At 40.5% G+C, this 19,749-nt stretch overlaps 1 pseudogene and 5 gene segments (V, D, J or C); 3 read left to right on the top strand and 3 right to left on the bottom strand.

Moving 5' to 3' along the window:
* Nucleotides 1-1,515: 1,515 nt before the first annotated feature.
* On the bottom strand, nucleotides 1,516-3,128 carry LOC117390157 (Ig lambda-2 chain C region-like). The segment is given in 3 exon segments: nucleotides 1,516-1,976; nucleotides 2,693-2,797; nucleotides 3,086-3,128. Coding segments are annotated over 3 exon segments (462 nt in total).
* Nucleotides 3,129-3,326: 198 nt separating this feature from the next.
* Nucleotides 3,327-3,787, top strand: LOC117390769 (immunoglobulin kappa variable 6D-21-like). The segment is given in 2 exon segments: nucleotides 3,327-3,381; nucleotides 3,465-3,787. Coding segments are annotated over 2 exon segments (378 nt in total).
* A 4,294-nt stretch (nucleotides 3,788-8,081) lies between these two features.
* Nucleotides 8,082-8,545, top strand: LOC117390764 (immunoglobulin kappa variable 6D-21-like). The segment is given in 2 exon segments: nucleotides 8,082-8,136; nucleotides 8,220-8,545. Coding segments are annotated over 2 exon segments (381 nt in total).
* An 866-nt stretch (nucleotides 8,546-9,411) lies between these two features.
* LOC129457339 (uncharacterized) lies at nucleotides 9,412-10,283 on the bottom strand (annotated as a pseudogene).
* Nucleotides 10,284-14,564: 4,281 nt separating this feature from the next.
* On the bottom strand, nucleotides 14,565-16,374 carry LOC117390775 (Ig lambda-2 chain C region-like). The segment is given in 3 exon segments: nucleotides 14,565-15,025; nucleotides 15,739-15,838; nucleotides 16,354-16,374. Coding segments are annotated over 3 exon segments (435 nt in total).
* LOC117390766 (probable non-functional immunoglobulin kappa variable 6D-41) lies at nucleotides 16,373-16,836 on the top strand. The segment is given in 2 exon segments: nucleotides 16,373-16,427; nucleotides 16,511-16,836. Coding segments are annotated over 2 exon segments (381 nt in total).
* The last annotated feature ends 2,913 nt before the right edge of the window (nucleotides 16,837-19,749 follow it).

Raw genomic sequence — 19,749 nt, 5'->3', positions numbered from 1 at the left:
ACAGCACATGTGACATTTCGTTGAAGAAAGTGTTGTTTTTATCTTATTTTTGCACTTTATTTTGTTGTATTTCAGTCCTATTGTGTTTTTAAAATATTTCAGTTGAGTGACTGATAGAAAATTGCTGATATTATTTTTTTTTTTGAAGTAAATTTAGCCTACTTTTGCCATTTTCCTGAAAAAATATACTGATGGTGCCTTCATTCATTGCATCAAGGAAGTTTGTCTTTTGTGCCTGTTGAAAATAAAAAATTACCGACAGAGCCATAACAAAATATTGCCTTATTTATCTGGTCCGATCATATATATTTGTTAGGTTTTCAGTAGGTTCAATATTAGGTTCACTAGACTATGTGCAGTCATTTTAAATAGTTTCAATGAACATTCGATCAGTCCGGCCCTCGGCTTGTAGATAATTTTTTCATTTGGCCCCCTGTCCATTTGACTTTGACACCCCTGTTTTAGATCATCACATGAAACAAGATGGGGCTCAGTGTCTATCCTTGTTGTGTTCCCACCTCCACCTTAAACTCCTCTGTTTCATCTACAGCTCACCTTGGACAGAGGTCCAACTTCTCTGACACAAGACCTGCACCACCATGACACATTCATCTCCCACACTACAGTTTTCCCCCCATATTTACAGATTCCTGAAATTTAAAAACACACAGCAATTCCTTCTTACCTGCTCAGTCTCTTATGGGAAATTTAAAAAAATCAAGCTTTGCACTTTGATGTAAATCTTTACTTACACTAGAGACATTTATATGAGACAATCAAATGTTAATTTTATATTTTTTCACATTTTCTGTAAAAATTTTGCCAAAAACTACAGTCATAGATGACAAAGCATCAGAATAATTGTCTCACAAACATTTAGTCTTATTCATTGTTTCAGTCCACAATGTTAGTCAGGCATATTCCAAAACACATTATTGACTTCTATAGACAACTTCCACCAAAAGAGGGCACTATACTACAAATACTGCCCACACAGAGGACACATGGTGAACTCCTCTTCATGTTGAAACTCAATGCAAATCATTTTAGAGAACTGTCATATTTCAAGATATCAGTTGTACTTAATTTATCCATCTAATCACCTTCTGTTTCACTTGGACAGGTGGATGCAAATTATGTTCCTACTTTCAAATGCACAAGCAGGTTAAGGGTCACATGGTCAGAAGATCCTATGTGTATTTTTAATGTGTGTTCACCTGCCCAGGGACTGCACATGGGAAACAGCAGGAGCTAAATCTGGTACAAATTCTCTTTTCTTTTGTGAGATTAATTAATTTGTACATGGTCCCTGACAAGTAAAGACTAATGAAAGAAATAAAATATTGAAAACACGACCAGAGCGTCTATGGACTTTGTTAGAATGTGTGATTGCACTTTTGTTTAAAGTGACAGTGTCTGTTCTATATGAGCAGAAACACACCACAATAATTTGCACAAAATAGTTTGATGTTACATATTAATATATTGTATTTAACTTAATAAAAGAGACAAAACTCATTGATGAACACAAGCTTTATTAGCACAAACACAGTAACATGAAGCTGCATAGTCACATGTTTATTCCTGAGCCCTCCATCAGCTCAGTCAAACCCAGGGAGTGTCCCATAGAGCAGGTGAAGTGTGTCCTCATGTGGGCGTGTCTCACTGGGAGCAGGACAGTGACTCCAGGCTCTGAGTGACTGGGCTCTGTCCACTCCGATGGGCCTCACAGCTCACTGATGTGTCTCTCCACTGCTCTGTGGACAGCCTCAGGACGCTGATGTGGCTGTAGAGGCCGTCCCCTCTCATGACCCCCGGGCTGTGGGACCCCTCTGCGGAGGCCCCGCCCACTCTCCAGCCCAGCGTCCAATCAGAGGGGAAGCCCCCGCTGGCCACACACAGCAGCGTGGCACTGCCCCTCTGCAGCTCCTCTCTGGACGGGGGCAGGACGGTCAGGGCGGGCTGCTGTACTCCCACTGCACACAGACAGGGGGCAGCGCAACGTGTTAAAGCAATACATCAGAAAACAGTCACTGCACAAAATGATGAAGACTAGAGACATTTACATCTGTGTCTTTCACTTCCTGTTCACTGTAAGTCCGACCAATGAACCGTGGACAACTGCTGTTATACTGATAAAAACTGTTACAAGTAAAAGTCATGGAGATTTATGACACATAAAAATAATAATATATTGTTTATGTAAGAGCTTGAATTGGGCTGATTTTAGGTCAACATATTGTAATTTTCTACAATTTTTTATTTTTTTTTAATGCAGACATATATCAAAGGAAAAAATACTTCTTATTCACTTTTTGTAAATATAATTAAACATAAACATGATTGAGTTCATAAATTGACTTTGGTGTTAAGTTAAAACTATTTCTTTCTTGTTTAAAACCTGAATTTAACTTTCAGAAAGGTAAAACTAACAACACTCATAATAATATTCAGTCTATGTAAAATTCAGTAAATGAATCATATATATTTTATATTTCTCTAATCAACAATAAACAGCCTAATAATAATTGTATATTTTGAGATCATTGTTTCTTTAACACTGACCTATACAACTGTAACTATGGAATTAAATTAAAGACAAATATTCACAAATCTACAAACATAACCAAAATCCTGCTAAAATACCAGTAATAAAGTAGTCCTGATAAAGTATAAAGTAAAAAGTACTCACAGTCCACGATGACTTGTGTTCCTCCTCCGAACGTGAACCACAGTGATACAAAGTCATGAAGAGGCCGTACAAAAACCTCTGCTCTGTTCTCCTCCACACACTGCTCTCAGTTCACACTCACAACATTCACTCATGTTTTACTATTTGTGTCATTATATAATCCATGAATGCAACCTGTCCAGATTCAACTTTGAAACACTGAAAACATGAAGAAAAGTCTAAATATATCTATTTTTTGCATTAATATTACTTGGTGTAATTGATGAGTGTTTTCTCCAGACAACTCTCTGTGAATAAAAAATGTGATGTGATATTTTGTATAATAGAATAAATAGTTAAGTAGTAAGTTTAATAATACATTGAAATGCTAATGTTGGCTTTAAGGTGCAGTACTTTTGGTTACTGATGTGACTAGTGTGACTGCTTCATACTTCATACTATACTTATGTCCGGCAAAAAAGTGTTTTTTCACCTGTGTGTGTTTAAAAATGATTCCAATAGGATGAATACATTTGGGTTCAGAGTACAGAGACAGTATTTCCATAGAGAGGAGGGTCACATGGTCAGCTGATCCTTCCCTGAGTTTTATAGTGAGCTGAAGACTGCAGGACTCACATGTGTCAGTGAACGCACCATGGCTCTGGGCTGCACCATCCTCATCTGGACACTGGCCTGCTGCTGCTTCACAGGTTCCACTCTCAGTGACATTGAACACAACACACTGCCTTTTCTCTCTGTGTTTCTTCTGATAAATGTATATTGTTTTTTACAGGATGCAGTGGTCAGGTCACAGTCACTCAGCCTCCAGTCCAGACGTTTACTCCAGGATCCACAGTCACTCTCACATGTCAAACTAACACAGATGTTTATCGTAATTCTAATGGTTGGTTATTGCACTGGTATCAGCAGAAACCTGGTCAGTCTCCAAAGCTCTGGATAAAATATGTTACACAACGTCTGTCAGAAACTCCATCTCGGTTCAGTGGCAGTGGGAGCGGCAGAGACTTCTCTTTGACCATCACTGGAGCTCAGGCTGAAGATGCAGCAGTTTATCACTGTCAGAGTTATCATAGCCCCAATGTGTTCACACAGTGATTTATGGTCGTACAAAAACCTCCCTCAGTGAGTCCTTCAGAGTGAGACCAGAGCAGGAAACAACTGCAGCTGCTCAAGAGGAACAGACATCACTGATCTGTGTGGAGTTACACCAAACATTCACCTCGACATTATTTTATTTTTTTTATCTCTCTATAGTCCTTATAACTATTAATGTGTTATAAAACTCTAATTTATCATGCAAGTCCCAAATTCATAATCCCTGTCACAAGTAAAAGAAAAACATCAGTTTCCACACCATCTTGAACTTTTCAAGTGACTCTAGAGATTCCAGTTTTAAGATCTTTTTGTAAATCGTTCCAAGACCATGGAGCTGAGTCAGAAAAGGCTGATTTTTCCAGCTCTGTGAGGCATCGAGGCACATTGAAAAATATTTGGGAGGAGAAATGATTTAGGATATATATTATTTACCAAGACTTATACAATTCTTCATAATTCACTTATTCACTTATTAATCTACTGCAACTATGAAATATGAAATGTACAGGCTCCAGTCATATATACAAATGTGCTGACATAAGTTTATGGGCTCCTTGTTATAATATCTGATTTCTCCTCATAGTTTAATAGCACCTGCTCTGTGAGGGATCAAATCTGGAATACCAAGTCATGATGTAAATATGATTTCATTTTGATTAGATCATTTTGAATTCAATAATTGTAAGTCACAAATCTTAACTCTAATGTATTGTAGACTTTCATATGAAAATAAGCAGAGACATCACATTTCATACGGCTCATAGGACAAAAGACAGACCACTTCTTATCATGTAACACAAGCTTTATTACCTCTCCCTGCTCTGACCATAAGCCACACTCTACATCTAACTCTTATTGCAGTTGTCGGTGGGGTCCATGTTCAGGGCCCATGCAGCTCTAAGCACTGGCTCCTCTACAGTGACTGGACCTGGGTGTGTCCGTGGTGGCTCACCCTGCAGGAGAACAGCTGTCCCTGCAGTTTAGAGGGAAATTCTACAGACAAATCCACAGCTGTGTCATGAGCTCACCAGTCTCTTCTAATTTATACTTGGGACAATTTGAACACGGTGCACTGGCCTCATTTCCAGGCAATCCACCCACGCTTTGGTATCGATACGTGGATGACAACTGGACCAAAATCTAAATTCAAGATCTGGAGCCCTTAACTGCACATATTAATGCTGTGAATCCAAACATCAAGTTCACACGTGAAGAGGCCAAGGAGAACAAACTGTCCTTCTTAGATTGTGCAGTAACAATAGGAGAGGACCGGTGTCTCCAGGTAGAAGTCTTCAGGAAGTCCACACACACTGACCAATACCTGCTGTTTGATTCACACCATCCACTGCAGCACAAACTCAGAGTTACAGTGAGGCAAATAAGTATTTGAACACCTGTCTATCAGCTAGAATTCTGACCTTCAAAGACCTGTTAGTCCACCTTTAAAAAGTCCACCTCCACTCCACTTATTATCCTATATTAGAAGCACCTGTTTGAGGTCGTTAGCTGCATAAAGACACCTGTCCACACCATACAATCAGTAAGACTCTGACTAACATGGCCAAGACCAAACAACTGTCAAAATGCACAAGAGACAAAACTGTAGACCTCCACAAGGCTGGAAAGGGCTGCAGGGCAATTGCCAAGCAGCTTGGTGAAAAAAGATCCACTGTTGGAGAAATTATTAAGAAATGGAAGAAGCTAAACATGACTGTCAATCTCCCTCGGACTGGGGCTCCATACAAGATCTTAACTTGTGGGGTCTCAATGATTCCAAGAAAGGTGAGGAATCAGCCTCGAACTACACAGAAGGAGCTGGTCAATATCCTGAAAAGAGCTGTGACCACCGTTTCCAAGGTTAGTGTTAGTAATACACTAAGACTTCAAGGTTTAAAATCATGCATGGCACGGAAGGTTCCCCTGCTTAAACCAGCACATGTCCAGGTTCGTCTTAAGTTTGACAATGACCATTTGGATGATCCAGAGGAGTCATGGGAGAAAGTCATGTGATCAGATGAGACCTAAATAGAACTTTTTGGTCTTAATTCCACTCGCCGTGTTTGAAGGAAGAAGAATGATGAGTACCATCCACAGAACACCATCCCTACTGTGAAGCATGGGGGTGGAAACATCATGCTTTGAGTGTTTTTCTGCACATGGGACAGGACGACTGCACTGTATTAAGGAGAGGGTGACCGGGGCCATATATTGTGAGATTTTAGGGAACAACCTTCTTCCCTCAGTTAGAGCACAGAAGATGGGTCGTGGCTGGGTCTTCCAACATGACAATGACACGAAGTACACAGCCAGGATAACCAAGGAGTGGAATGGCCTAGCTAGTCTCCAGACCTAAACCCAATAGAAAATCTTTGGAGGGATCTCAAACTCCGTGTTTCTCAGCGACAGCCCAGAAACCTGACTAATCTAGAGAAGATCTGTGTGGAAGAGTGGGCCTCCTGCAGTGTGAGCAAACCTGGTGAAAAACTACAGGAAATGTTTGACCTCTGTAAATGCAAACAAAGGTTACTGTACCAAATATTAACATTGATTTTCTCAGTTGTTCAAACACTTATTTGCAGCAGTAACATACAAATAAATTATTTTAAAAATCATACAATTTGATTTCCAGATTTTTTTTTTTCAGATTATGTCTCTCACAGTGGACATGCACCTAAGATGAAAATTTCACACCCCTCCATGATTTCTAAGTGGGAAAACTTGCAAAATCACAGGGTTTTCAAATACTTATTTACCTCACTGTATCCGCACACTACAGCAAGTGATGCCCACAAACACAGAGACAAAAATGAAGGAGGAACAGCACGTGGAGAAAGTCCTCTCAGCTTGTGGATATCCAAAATGGGCCTTCAATAGATCTAAGAGAGCGAAAAAACAGGACAACAGGGAATCTGAACCCAGAAGGAAAGGTGTTACCATCCCTTACACAACAGTGTGTCTGAAAAACTAAAGAGAATTTTCAGACAGTATGAAATTCCAGTATTTTTCAAACCTACAAACACTTTAAGACAAAAACTGGTTCACTCAAAGAACAAAACCCCAAACAACAAAGTAATCTCCATAGTCTACTCCATTCAGTGCAGTGAAGAGTGCAGTGAGCGTTACACTGGAGAAACTAAACAGCCCCTCCATACGAGGATGAACCAACACCGTCACAAGAGCAGCTCAGGACCACAGTCTGCTGTTCATCTACATCTCAGAGACACTGACCACTCCTTTGAAGAGAGTGAGGTTCACATCTGACCCAGAGAAAAGAAATGATTTGAGAGGAGAGTTAAAGAAGATGTTTTTGTGAGGAAAGACAATCCTTCCTTAAACAGGAATGGAGGCCCGAGACTTAATCTCTCACCGATCTACAACTCTATCCTCAGATCCAAATAAAACAATAGCAGGGTCATTAAAGATTGAAAAGGGTAGTTTCAGATGAAACTGGAGACAAAAGCTGTTTAAAGTTTCAGTGTAGTTAGCTCCTCCTTCAGACAGATATAAGACAGTGTCCAGCAGTAAACTGACCACAACTGAAGAACAAACGGCTTGGACGAGCAGCAAAACGTCTTCACTCCATGATTGTAATAGCTGATTTTTCACTTCTATGCAGTTGTATTTTTTAATAAATTGCCCCTTTTCTATATGAGTGATAATAAGTGAATACATTACAAAAAAAAACAGGTACAATTTGCTCCCGTATGTTCTGATATTTGAACTTAACAATTCTGGACATGTTACACCACAACTCTTAACTCAGATGATTTCTTACATTTCAGAAACATATACAAGATTATAAAATACTACTTTAATATATTTTTACATTTTCTGTACAGATTATGCCAAATATTACAGTCATATTTTAGACTGAATCAAAACAGAATCACTGCCTCACAAACATTTTGTCTTATTCAATGCTTCAATCCACAATGTCAGTAGAGCCTATTTCATCAAATATTATTGACTTGCTGTAGATATATTACACCAAAAGGGGGCACTATACTGCAAGAACTGACCACACAGAAGACAGAAGAGGGTTTGAAAATCCTCTCCTCCTCTTCATGTTGAAACTCAATGCAAATCATTTTAGAGAACTGACATATTTCAAGATATCAGTTGTACTTAATTTATCCATCTAATCACCTTCTGTTTCACTTGGACAGGTGGATGCAAATTATGTTCCTACTTTCAAATGCACAAGCAGGTTAAGGGTCACATGGTCAGCTGATCCTTCCCTGAGTTTTATAGTGAGCTGAAGACTGCAGGACTCACATGTGTCAGTGAACGCACCATGGCTCTGGGCTGCACCATCCTCATCTGGACACTGGCCTGCTGCTGCTTCACAGGTTCCACTCTCAGTGACATTGAACACAACACACTGCCTTTTCTCTCTGTGTTTCTTCTGATAAATGTATATTGTTTTTTACAGGATGCAGTGGTCAGGTCACAGTCACTCAGCCTCCAGTCCAGACGTTTACTCCAGGATCCACAGTCACTCTCACATGTAAAACTAACACAGATGTTTATAGATGGGGTGGTGGGGAGTTGGGTATGTTCTGGTATCAGCAGAAACCTGGTCAGTCTCCAAAGCCCTTGATAAAACTTGCTACACAACGTCTGTCAGAAACTCCATCTCGGTTCATTGGCAGTGGGAGCGGCAGAGACTTCTCTTTGACCATCACTGGAGCTCAGGCTGAAGATGCAGCAGTTTATCACTGTAAGAGTCTTCATAGTGGCCCAGTGTTCACACAGTGATTTATGGTCGTACAAAAACCTCCCTCAGTGAGTCCTTCAGAGTGAGACCAGAGCAGGAAACAACTGCAGCTGCTCAAGAGGAACAGACATCACTGATCTGTGTGGAGTTACACCAAACATTCACCTCTACAGTATTTTTTTTTTTTTATATTTCTTATACTTATTTATGTTGTTTATAACTAATTAACCATAGACGTCCCAAATTCACAATCCCTTTAAAAAAAAAAAAAAAAGATTCAATTCAATTCAATTCATTTATTTTTGTAACGCCCAAAATCACAACAACAGTTGTCTCGAAGGGCGTTCATGTTTTGGTTGATGGGGGAAACCGGAGTACCCGGAGGAAACCCATCCAGACACGGGGAGAAACATGAAAAACTCCACACAGAAAGGCCTGGTGACCCGGGGATCGAACCAACCTTCTTGCTGTGAGACATGAGTGATGGCACTCAGTCACCGTGCCGCCAAGACACAAAAAACAAAACAACAGGAAGAATCAGACACAACAAGAAAAATCAGACACAACAGGAAAAATCAGACACAACAGGAAAAATCAGACAACATAAGAAATCGGCCAGGAGACCAGACGAGGAGGAGGAGAGCCGGGCGAGGAGGAGGAGAGCCAGGCAAGGAGGAGGTCCAACTGTCATCGGGGCATCTGAAAGAGATACACTCCACAGGGGGAGTGGGACAGGGGACAACATGTGAATAGCATTGCTGATGAGAAAATAGGGCAAAGTAGAGGATAGTGCTCAGGTTGCCATACTTCCCCCAGCTAGTTACTCCTACTGCAGCTTATCTTATCCCGGGTTTTAATAACCCTAACTCCCTCACTAAGTAACCTGGTCATACGCTATACCGAAGAGGAAGGTTTTAAGCCTGGTCTTAAATACAGAGACTGTGGGGGCCTGTTTAACATCAGCAGGGAGTTGATTCCATAGCACAGGAGCTTGGTAACTGAATGCTCTCCCTCCCACTGTACTTTTGGACACTCTAGGAACCACTAATAGTCCTGCATTCTGAGAGCGGAGTGCTCTGTTTGGCTGGTACGGGACAATAGCATCTTGCAGATAGGATGGGGCCATACCGTTTAGGGCTTTGTATGTCAGGAGGAGGACTTTGAATTTGATTCTAAGCTCGACAGGAAGCCAGTGCAGATATTTTAGTACAGGACTGATGTGGTCTCTTCTTTTAGTTCCTGTTAGGACTCTGGCCGCTGCATTTTGGACCAACTGGAGGCTCCTTATAGTACTTTTGGGGCAGGCGGCAAGCAGGGAATTACAGTAATCAAGTCTGGAAGTAACAAATGCATGGATGAGTTTTTCAGCATCGTTTTTAGGTAAAATATTTCTAATTTTAGTTATATTTCGCAGGTGAAAGTATGCGGTTTTACAAGCTAGGTTTATATGGGCTGTGAATGAGAGATTTTGATCAAATAGGACTCCAAGATTTTTACAGTAGGGCTAGAAGCTATATTCACATTGTCGAGTGAGAATATCTGGTCTGACAGAGAATCTCTTTGACCTTTGGGACCAACGACAATGACCTCTGTTTTTTCAGGATTTAAGAGCAGGTAATTCAAGGTCATCCAGGTTTTGATGTCCTTCACACAGGCACTGAGTTTATCTATTTGATCAGTCTGATTTGGTTTCATTGATAAGTACAGCTGAGTGTCATCAGCGTAGCAGTGAAAATTAATGCCATGTTTTCTGATAATGTTACCCAATGGCAACATATACAGAGTAAATAGGATTGGACCAAGCACAGATCCTTGTGGAACACCACAGGCTACTTTAGAACAGGGAGAGGTGCTCTGGTTTATACTAACAAACTGGTACCTATCTGATAGATAGGATTTAAACCATTTGAGGGCGGTCCCTCTGATTCCAATGTCACATTCTAACCTCTGCAGTAGAATGTTGTGATCAATGGTGTCAAACGCTGCACTGAGGTCCAGTAGGACCAGGACTGAAGCCAGCCCGTTATCAGCAGCTAGTAGTAAATCATTTGTTACTTTAAGCAGTGCAGTCTCTGTGCTGTGGTGAGCTCTGAATCCAGATTGAAATTTTTCAAATATATTATTGTCCTGCAGGTGGCGGCAGAGCTGTTTCACCACAACTCGTTCTAGAATTTTTGAGAGGAAGGGAAGATTAGAGATAGGTCTATAGTTGACTAATTCATCAGGATTTAGGTTAGGTTTTTTCAAAAGGGGTTTAATCACAGCATACTTAAAGGACTGAGGAACGTAGCCATTTTCTAACGACATATTTAATATGTTATGGATGGAATCTATTATTAGGGGGAGGGCTTCTTTGAGGAGTCTGATTGGAATAGGGTCGAGCAAACAGGTTGATGGTTTTGACGACATGATGACTGAGGTAATCTCCACCTCATCAACAGGAGTAAATTTATCTAATATTATTAGAGGGTCCATATGGGATATTGGCATTACAGACTGGATTTGCTCAGAGCTGATTTTTGGAGTAGCTTTGTTAATTTTGTCTCTAATGGTTGTGATTTTGTAATCAAAGAAGTGAAGAAAGTCATCACAACTAATGTTCGAGGGGATAAGAGACTCATTAGCAGTGTGGGAGTTTGTCAGCCTGGCTACAGTGCTGAACAAAAATCTGGGGTTATTTTTGTTTACTTCTATTAGATTTGAATAGTATCTAGTTCGGGCTTTCCGCAGAGCGGCCTTATAAGTGAGCAGGCAGAGCTTCCATGCCTTCAGAGACTGCTCAGAGCGCGAGCGGCGCCAAAGCTTCTCTGTGCGTCTTACATGTTGTTTGAGTGTCCTGAGCTGTAACGTGTACCATGGAGCCGGAGGTCTTGGTTTAATGCTTTTCTGTTTTAGCGGAGCTACAACATCGAGAGCAGATGTTAAGGTGAGCATTGTTCTGTCAACCAATTGATCAGTGACAATTGGATTAAAATTATTGCCATTGTCACATGACATATCTTTCAGTAATGGCTCAATAATTTCTTTAAACTCTGTAACCGATTTATCTGATAATGTTCTTTTCATTATAGTTTTTTTCTGTGGGGCTGGATAGTCTTTTAGTATAAATTGAAAGGTAATTAAGAAATGGTCAGAGAGTATAGGGTTTTGAGGAAGGACAATTAGATCATTAATCTCAATACCATAGGTTAGAACGAGATCTAGAGTGTGATTGTGACAGTGAGTCGGCTTATTCACACTCTGGGTGAAACCGATCCCATCCAGGAGTGCACCAAAAGCATTACTGAGGCAATCACTGCCGTTATCTACATGAATGTTGAAATCTCCGACTATAACAATCCTTTCCCAGTTCAAGACTAAACTTGAGATGAAATCAGAAAACTCTGTCAGGAAGTCGGCATATGGACCAGGAGGTCGATAAATTATTATAAATATAACAGCTTTTTGGTTTTTCCAATTGGGGCACGTAATGGAGAGTGCGAGGCTTTCAAAGGAGAGGTAAGTATAGTTGGGTTTGGGGCTGAGAATTAGACTAGAATGAGAGATGACGGCCACACCACCACCTCGACCTGTGCTCCGGGCACTCTGAAAGTTCATGTGACTTGATGGTGTAGATTCGTTTAGTCTAACATAATCATTTTCCTGAAGCCATGTTTCAGTTAGGGCTAACAGATCAATATTAAGGTCGCCAATTAGTTCATTTATTAAAAGAGATTTGGAGGAAAGAGACCTGATGTTTAGCAGTCCACATTTTACACACTTATCATTTTGTTTATTTGCGGCACATTTATTTATTTTTGTTAAGTTATGAGATCTGACAGCTTCCTTGTCAGAGTTTAGGGGTGTTTTATTTGTGCTTTTTGTACGTGGGGCACACACAGTCTCTGTCTGTTTGGAGCTGTTCCCTCTGACTGAGTTGTGCTTCACTGGTCTAAACTGCTCCCTAACGTCACTATCACTGTCACTGTGCTTCCCTGAGCTGTTCTGCGTGCTAGTCTTACCTGGTCAATCTAGACTAGCAATCATATTCTGAGCTAACAGGGCGGAGCCAGCCTGCGTGGGATGGATGCCCTCTCTACGTATAAGCCTAGGCTTCCCCTCAAATGCCCTCCAATTATCTATGAAGACGACACCATTCTGCGGGCACCAATTGGTCAACCACTGGTTGACTGCTGAAAAGCGGCTGTACATTTCACAATTGGTATAGGTTGGGAGGGGGCCAGAGAAGTACACGGACTCCGACATCGACTTAGCCAATTGACAGACTGCAGCTATCTGTAACTTAACCACCTCTGACTGACCGCGCCGAGTATCGTTACCCCCCGCGTGTATAACGATCCGGCGGTACCTATTCTTACTTTTCTTTAAAAGCCTAAGATTCCCCTCGATGTCACCCAGTCTGGCTCCAGGGTAACACCGCGTGGAAGCTGCAGGCAGTTCCACGTCCCTGACTATGGAGCTCCCTATGACTAAAGTGTCCCGGGTCCAGTTCAGGGGAGCAAACCTGTTCTGGACGGGGAGCTCTCTACTCTCAACCCTGTGTCCCTGGTCTGCTACAGTCCTATTCTCAGCCCTGTGTCCCTGGCCTGTCCTACGCTTTCTTCTAACCGTCACAAACCTGTCCTGGTCTGATCCCGGCTGCACGGGTTGCGCTGGGGGGCTAGTCTCACTAGTTACGCTAAAGCTACTGCGGTCCGCGGTCCCTACTGCTGCTACCTGACTGTAACTCGGGGTCAGAGCCTCCAATGAGCGGATCCGCGTTTCTAACTCTGAGACCCTGGCCTGCAGGACTGCCACTACACTACACTTAACACAACTGTCCCTATCATCATCAAATAAGCCAGGGTCATCACTCCACATATGGCAACCAGGGCAGGGAAAAGCGAGAGAAGAGGGGGAAGGTTTAGCCATGATGCTAGTCGGCTAGGCTAGTTCAGGCTGAACCGAGAGATAGAGGGGCTTAATCCACGAAGTGCGGAGCAATAGATGCTGAATGAAACTTCGGTGGTTTAGCGAAGTATTCAGGCACTAGTGTAGATGTTAGAAACTGCTTTTTAAAATTGTAAAGATTCGTGGATTAACAATTTCAGGAGAGAGACGCTAGATACGCTAGATATACAACTCGCAAAACAGAATGCACTCACCCGGAAATGACGTCAGCTGACCAGCTCGGTTGGTTCGATTGGTCACCACACTTTCTTGAACTTACAGTGAGGCAATTTATTATTTATTCACCCACCAACTGTGCAAGTTTTCCCACTTAAAAAGATGTGAGAGGCCTGTAATTGACACAATGGGTGGAAAGAATCCAGGAAATCACATTGTAGGAATTTTTATCAATTATCTGGTACATTCCTTGGTAAAATAAGTATTTGGTCGTAGTCATAGATGACAAAAGTATCAGAATAATTGTCTCACAAACATTAAGTCTTATTCAGTGTTTCAGTCCACAATGTTAGTCAGGCATATTCCAAAACACATTATTGACTTCTATAGACAACTTCCACCAAAAGAGGGCACTATACTACAAATACTGCCCACACAGAGGACACATGGTGAACTCCTCTTCATGTTGAAACTCAATGCAAATCATTTTAGAGAACTGTCATATTTCAAGATATCAGTTGTACTTAATTTATCCATCTAATCACCTTCTGTTTCACTTGGACAGGTGGATGCAAATTATGTTCCTACTTTCAAATGCACAAGCAGGTTAAGGGTCACATGGTCAGAAGATCCTATGTGTATTTTTAATGTGTGTTCACCTGCCCAGGGACTGCACATGGGAAACAGCAGGAGCTAAATCTGGTACAAATTCTCTTTTCTTTTGTGAGATTAATTAATTTGTACATGGTCCCTGACAAGTAAAGACTAATGAAAGAAATAAAATATTGAAAACATAAGAGCGTCTATGGACTTTGTTAGAATGTGTGATTGCACTTTTGTTTAAAGTGACAGTGTCTGTTCTATATGAGCAGAAATACACCACAATAATTTGGACAAAACAGTTTGATGTTACATATTAATATATTGTATTTAACTTAATAAAAGAGACAAAACTCATTGATGAACACAAGCTTTATTAGCACAAACACAGTAACATGAAGCTGCATAGTCACATGTTTATTCCTGAGCCCTCCATCAGCTCAGTCAAACCCAGGGAGTGTCCCATAGAGCAGGTGAAGTGTGTCCTCATGTGGGCGTGTCTCACTGGGAGCAGGACAGTGACTCCAGGCTCTGAGTGACTGGGCTCTGTCCACTCCGATGGGCCTCACAGCTCACTGATGTGTCTCTCCACTGCTCTGTGGACAGCCTCAGGACGCTGATGTGGCTGTAGAGGCCGTCCCCTCTCATGACCCCCGGGCTGTGGGACCCCTCTGCGGAGGCCCCGCCCACTCTCCAGCCCAGCGTCCAATCAGAGGGGAAGCCCCCGCTGGCCACACACAGCAGCGTGGCACTGCCCCTCTGCAGCTCCTCTCTGGACGGGGGCAGGACGGTCAGGGCGGGCTGCTGTACTCCCACTGCACACAGACAGGGGGCAGCGCAACGTGTTAAAGCAATACATCAGAAAACAGTCACTGCACAAAATGATGAAGACTAGAGACATTTACATCTGTGTCTTTCACTTCCTGTTCACTGTAAGTCCGACCAATGAACCGTGGACAACTGCTGTTATACTGATAAAAACTGTTACAAGTAAAAGTCATGGAGATTTATGACACATAAAAATAATAATATATTGTTTATGTAAGAGCTTGGATTGAGCTGATTTTAGGTCAACATATTGTAATTTTCTACTGTTTTTTTTTTTATTTTTATGCAGACATATATCAAAGAAAAAATACTTCTTATTCACTTTTTGTAAATATAATTAAACATAAACATGATTGAGTTCATAAATGGACTTTGGTGTTAAGTTAAAACCATTTCTTTCTTGTTTAAAACCTGAATTTAACTTTCAAAAATGAAACTAACAACACTCATAATAATATTCAGTCTATGTAAAATTCAGTAAATGAATCATATATATTTTATATTTCTCTAATCAACAATAAACAGCCTAATAATAATTGTATATTTTGAGATCATTGTTTCTTTAACACTGACCTATACAACTGTAACTATGGAATTAAATTAAAGACAAATATTCACAAATCTACAAACATAACCAAAATCCTGCTAAAATACCAGTAATAAAGTAGTCCTGATAAAGTATAAAGTAAAAAGTACTCACAGTCCACGATGACTTGTGTTCCTCCTCCGAACGTCCACCACAGTGATACAAAGTCATGAAGAGGCCGTACAAAAACCTCTGCTCTGTTCTCCTCCACACACTGCTCTCAGTTCACACTCACAACATTCACTCATGTTTTACTATTTGTGTCATTATATAATCCATGAATGCAACCTGTCCAGATTCAACTTTGAAACACTGAAAACATGAAGAAAAGTCTAAATATATCTATTTTTTGCATTAATATTACTTGGTGTAATTGATGAGTGTTTTCTCCAGACAACTCACTGTGAATAAAAAATGTGATGTGATATTTTGTATAATAGAATAAATAGTTAAGTAGTAAGTTTAATAATACATTGAAATGCTAATGTTGGCTTTAAGGTGCAGTACTTTTGGTTACTGATGTGACTAGTGTGACTGCTTCATACTTCATACTATACTTATGTCCGGCAAAAAAGTGTTTTTTCACCTGTGTGTGTTTAAAAATGATTCCAATAGGATGAATACATTTGGGTTCAGAGTACAGAGACAGTATTTCCATAGAGAGGAGGGTCACATGGTCAGAAGATCCTTCCCTGAGTTTTATAGTGAGCTGAAGACTGCAGGACTCACATGTGTCAGTGAACGCACCATGGCTCTGGGCTGCACCATCCTCATCTGGACACTGGCCTGCTGCTGCTTCACAGGTTCCACTCTCAGTGACATTGAACACAACACACTGCCTTTTCTCTCTGTGTTTCTTCTGATAAATGTATATTGTTTTTTACAGGATGCAGTGGTCAGGTCACAGTCACTCAGCCTCCAGTCCAGACGTTTACTCCAGGATCCACAGTCCCTCTCTCGTGTATAATTAACAGAGATGTTACCCAATACAGTCGCTCTGTCTGGCACTTATACTGGTATCAGCAGAAACCTGGTCAGTCTCCAAAGCTCTGGATAAAACTTGCTACACAACGTCTGTCAGAAACTCCATCTCGGTTCAGTGGCAGTGGGAGCGGCAGAGACTTCTCTTTGACCATCACTGGAGCTCAGGCTGAAGATGAGGCAGTTTATTACTGTCAGAGTTATCATAGTGACCCAGTGTTCACACAGTGATTTATGGTCGTACAAAAACCTCCCTCAGTGAGTCCTTCAGAGTGAGACCAGAGCAGGAAACGACTGCAGCTGCTCAAGAGGAACAGACATCACTGATCTGTGTGGAGTTACACCAAACATTCACCTCGACAGTATTTTTTATTTTTCTTTAGTTCTTATACCTATTTGTGCTTTTTTAAACTCTCATTTAACATGCACGTCCCATATTCATAATCCCTTTTACAAGAAAAACCTCCACACCTTCTTGAACTTTTCAAGTGACTCTAGAGATTCCAGTTTTAAGATATTTTTGTAAATCGTTCCAAGACCATGGAGCTGAGTCAGAAAAGGCTGATTTTTCCAGCTCTGTGAGGCATCGAGGCACATTGAAAAATATTTGGGAGGAGAAATGATTTAGGATATATATTATTTACCCAGACAAAATTCTTCATAATTCACTTATTCACTTATTAATCTACTGCAACTATGAAATATGAAATGTATAGGCTCCAGTCATATATACAAATGTGCTGACATAAGTTTATGGGCTCCTTGTTATAATATCTGATTTCTCCTCATAGTTTAATAGCACCTGCTCTGTGAGGGATCAAATCTGGAATACCAAGTCATGATGTAAATATGATTTCATTTTGATTAGATCATTTTGAATTCAATAATTGTAAGTCACAAATCTTAACTCTAATGTATTGTAGACTTTCATATGAAAATAAGCAGAGACATCACATTTCATACGGCTCATAGGACAAAAGACAGACCACTTCTTATCATGTAACACAATTCATGTAAGAAGTAAATGTCCTTTATGTAGAAAGACAAAATTTGGTAGTATTTTAAAACATCGTTGGTGAGTTCCAGCGTCCTGTTATATATAACACTTTGAGGACTTTATGGCAACGGTCAAATACACAACTCTTTTTTTTACTGTACAAAAACATGAAAATGAAAAACTGAACATTTAATTACACAATATATTTTATAATCTGTGCTCTGCTAAATGTAGATATAAAATTCCCAACTTTAAAAAGAAAAAAAACAATATTGACAACAAAAGAAACAAGAAAAACATAACATAAAGTCCTAAAGCATCAAAATATAAACTATTAGAAAATAAAATACAAAGGATAAACTCATAATGTAATAATAAAATGTCACACACCTCCATGAGTAAACCAGGCAGACCATGTACAGATCATCATTGTAATCTGGAGCCTTTATAACCCTCACACCATAAAACTATTCATACATGTCTGTAATAAGCACAAACATCATAACTCTATAAACTCTAAAGACTGAAGCATGTGGATCTATAAACCTGTTGGGAGAGAAGTACAGATGTAAGTTCGTCAGTGCTTTGTCATAGAGAGTTCATGATCTTGTAGATTTCTGGAGACACTTATTTCACGTTGGAGAGGAGTGTCCGTCCTTCTCCTGATTAAGATCTTGTGTAAAGAGAAATCGAGATGTTGGGTGTGAACCACGTTACCATCAGCGCTAATGGCAAAACATCCACCCACATTATTTTGGTGGAGTTCATGATTTGTTTCTACGTTTGCTCAAGTAATAGTTTTAGTGTGTGAAAAATTTCCATATGTAATAGTCCAGTGTCAGGTCAAGTCTGTCATGACACTTATTTTTGTCCAGTGCTGGTTGTGAATCCTCTTTGTATCTATTGAGAGGCATCATGTGTATTCAATGTTTTAATTGTTGCTTTAACTATAACTGTCCTTTTTCAGTGTTGTTCAGTTTAGCACTATGGTATATGAACTGCACCCTCCCCTTTTAACAACACAACCTTTTTTTTGTCTCATCAACATTCATATAATTCAAACCATTCATGCCAACTATTTATTCTATTTACAAATATTTAAAACTATTTTAAACTAGGTTTTGATTGGGATTAGTTTTGGACTGGTTTCTGCAAAATTTTCCGAGTGTTTGATACATTTTTAAGTTCAGACACATTTACACTGCTGGACATTTAGTTTTTCATGTTTCAGATACAGTTAAATGACTTTTGTTTGACCACATTTAGTTGTTGCTATAAGAAAGAATCATTATAATTGTTCCTGTTGAGACCCAATGGGCTCTCGTCTCTGTTCCTCTTCATTTGGTTCCTGTGCAGGTCCATGTGCACCTGGTCTACACAAGGAGGAAACTTGGCTCAGAGGAGCGGAGAGGCAGGAGCAGCGACATGGAGGAGGTCAGATATGTATGAAGGGGCGAGGTTGTGTGTTGCTTTGAAGGTGGTAATTAGTATTTTGAAGTTGATTCTCTGTTTTATGGGGAGCCAGGGAGTTGTTGTAGGACGGGGGTGATAATAATAATAATAATAATAATAATACATTTTATTTATATAGCGCTTTACAAGACACTCAAAGACACTTTACATAGAAGAACAATTTGAAAAAGTACAAAGATACAAACGTTTAAAATCAATACTCATAATAATTAAAGATTAAAAGCAGCTTTGAACAGGTGAGTCTTTAGGTGTTTTTGGAAGATGCTGAGGTCGGCGTAGTCTCGGAGTTGTTGTGGTGGAGTGTTCCAGATGGAGAAGGTTCTGTCTCCAGGTTCGGAGCTTGGTCCTACAGGGGGAGGGAGAGGAGGTTTGCGTTTGAGGAGAGGAGGGAGCGAGAGGGAATGTGGTGATGGAGCAGATCTGTGAGGAGGGGGCCAGGTTATGGAGAGCTGAGAAAGTGGAAAGTGGAGACAGTGGAGTTGTTGTAGGACGGGGGTGATGTGGTGGACAGTGGGGGTCCATGTTCTGAAGGAGCTGCAGTTTCTGGAGGGATTTATTGGGGAGACCAAAGAGAAGAGAGTTACTGTAATCAATGTGGGAAGTTACAAGGCTGTGGACTAGAACGGCAGCGGTGTGAGGAGTGAGGGAAGAGCGAAGACCAGAGATATTACGTA

The sequence above is a fragment of the Periophthalmus magnuspinnatus genome, chromosome 22 (genome assembly GCF_009829125.3).
Source record: "Periophthalmus magnuspinnatus isolate fPerMag1 chromosome 22, fPerMag1.2.pri, whole genome shotgun sequence".
NCBI classification, from domain to species: Eukaryota; Metazoa; Chordata; class Actinopteri; order Gobiiformes; family Gobiidae; genus Periophthalmus; species Periophthalmus magnuspinnatus.
Note: the sequence above shows the minus strand (reverse complement) of the source record. Positions and strands in the feature narration are given on the sequence as shown.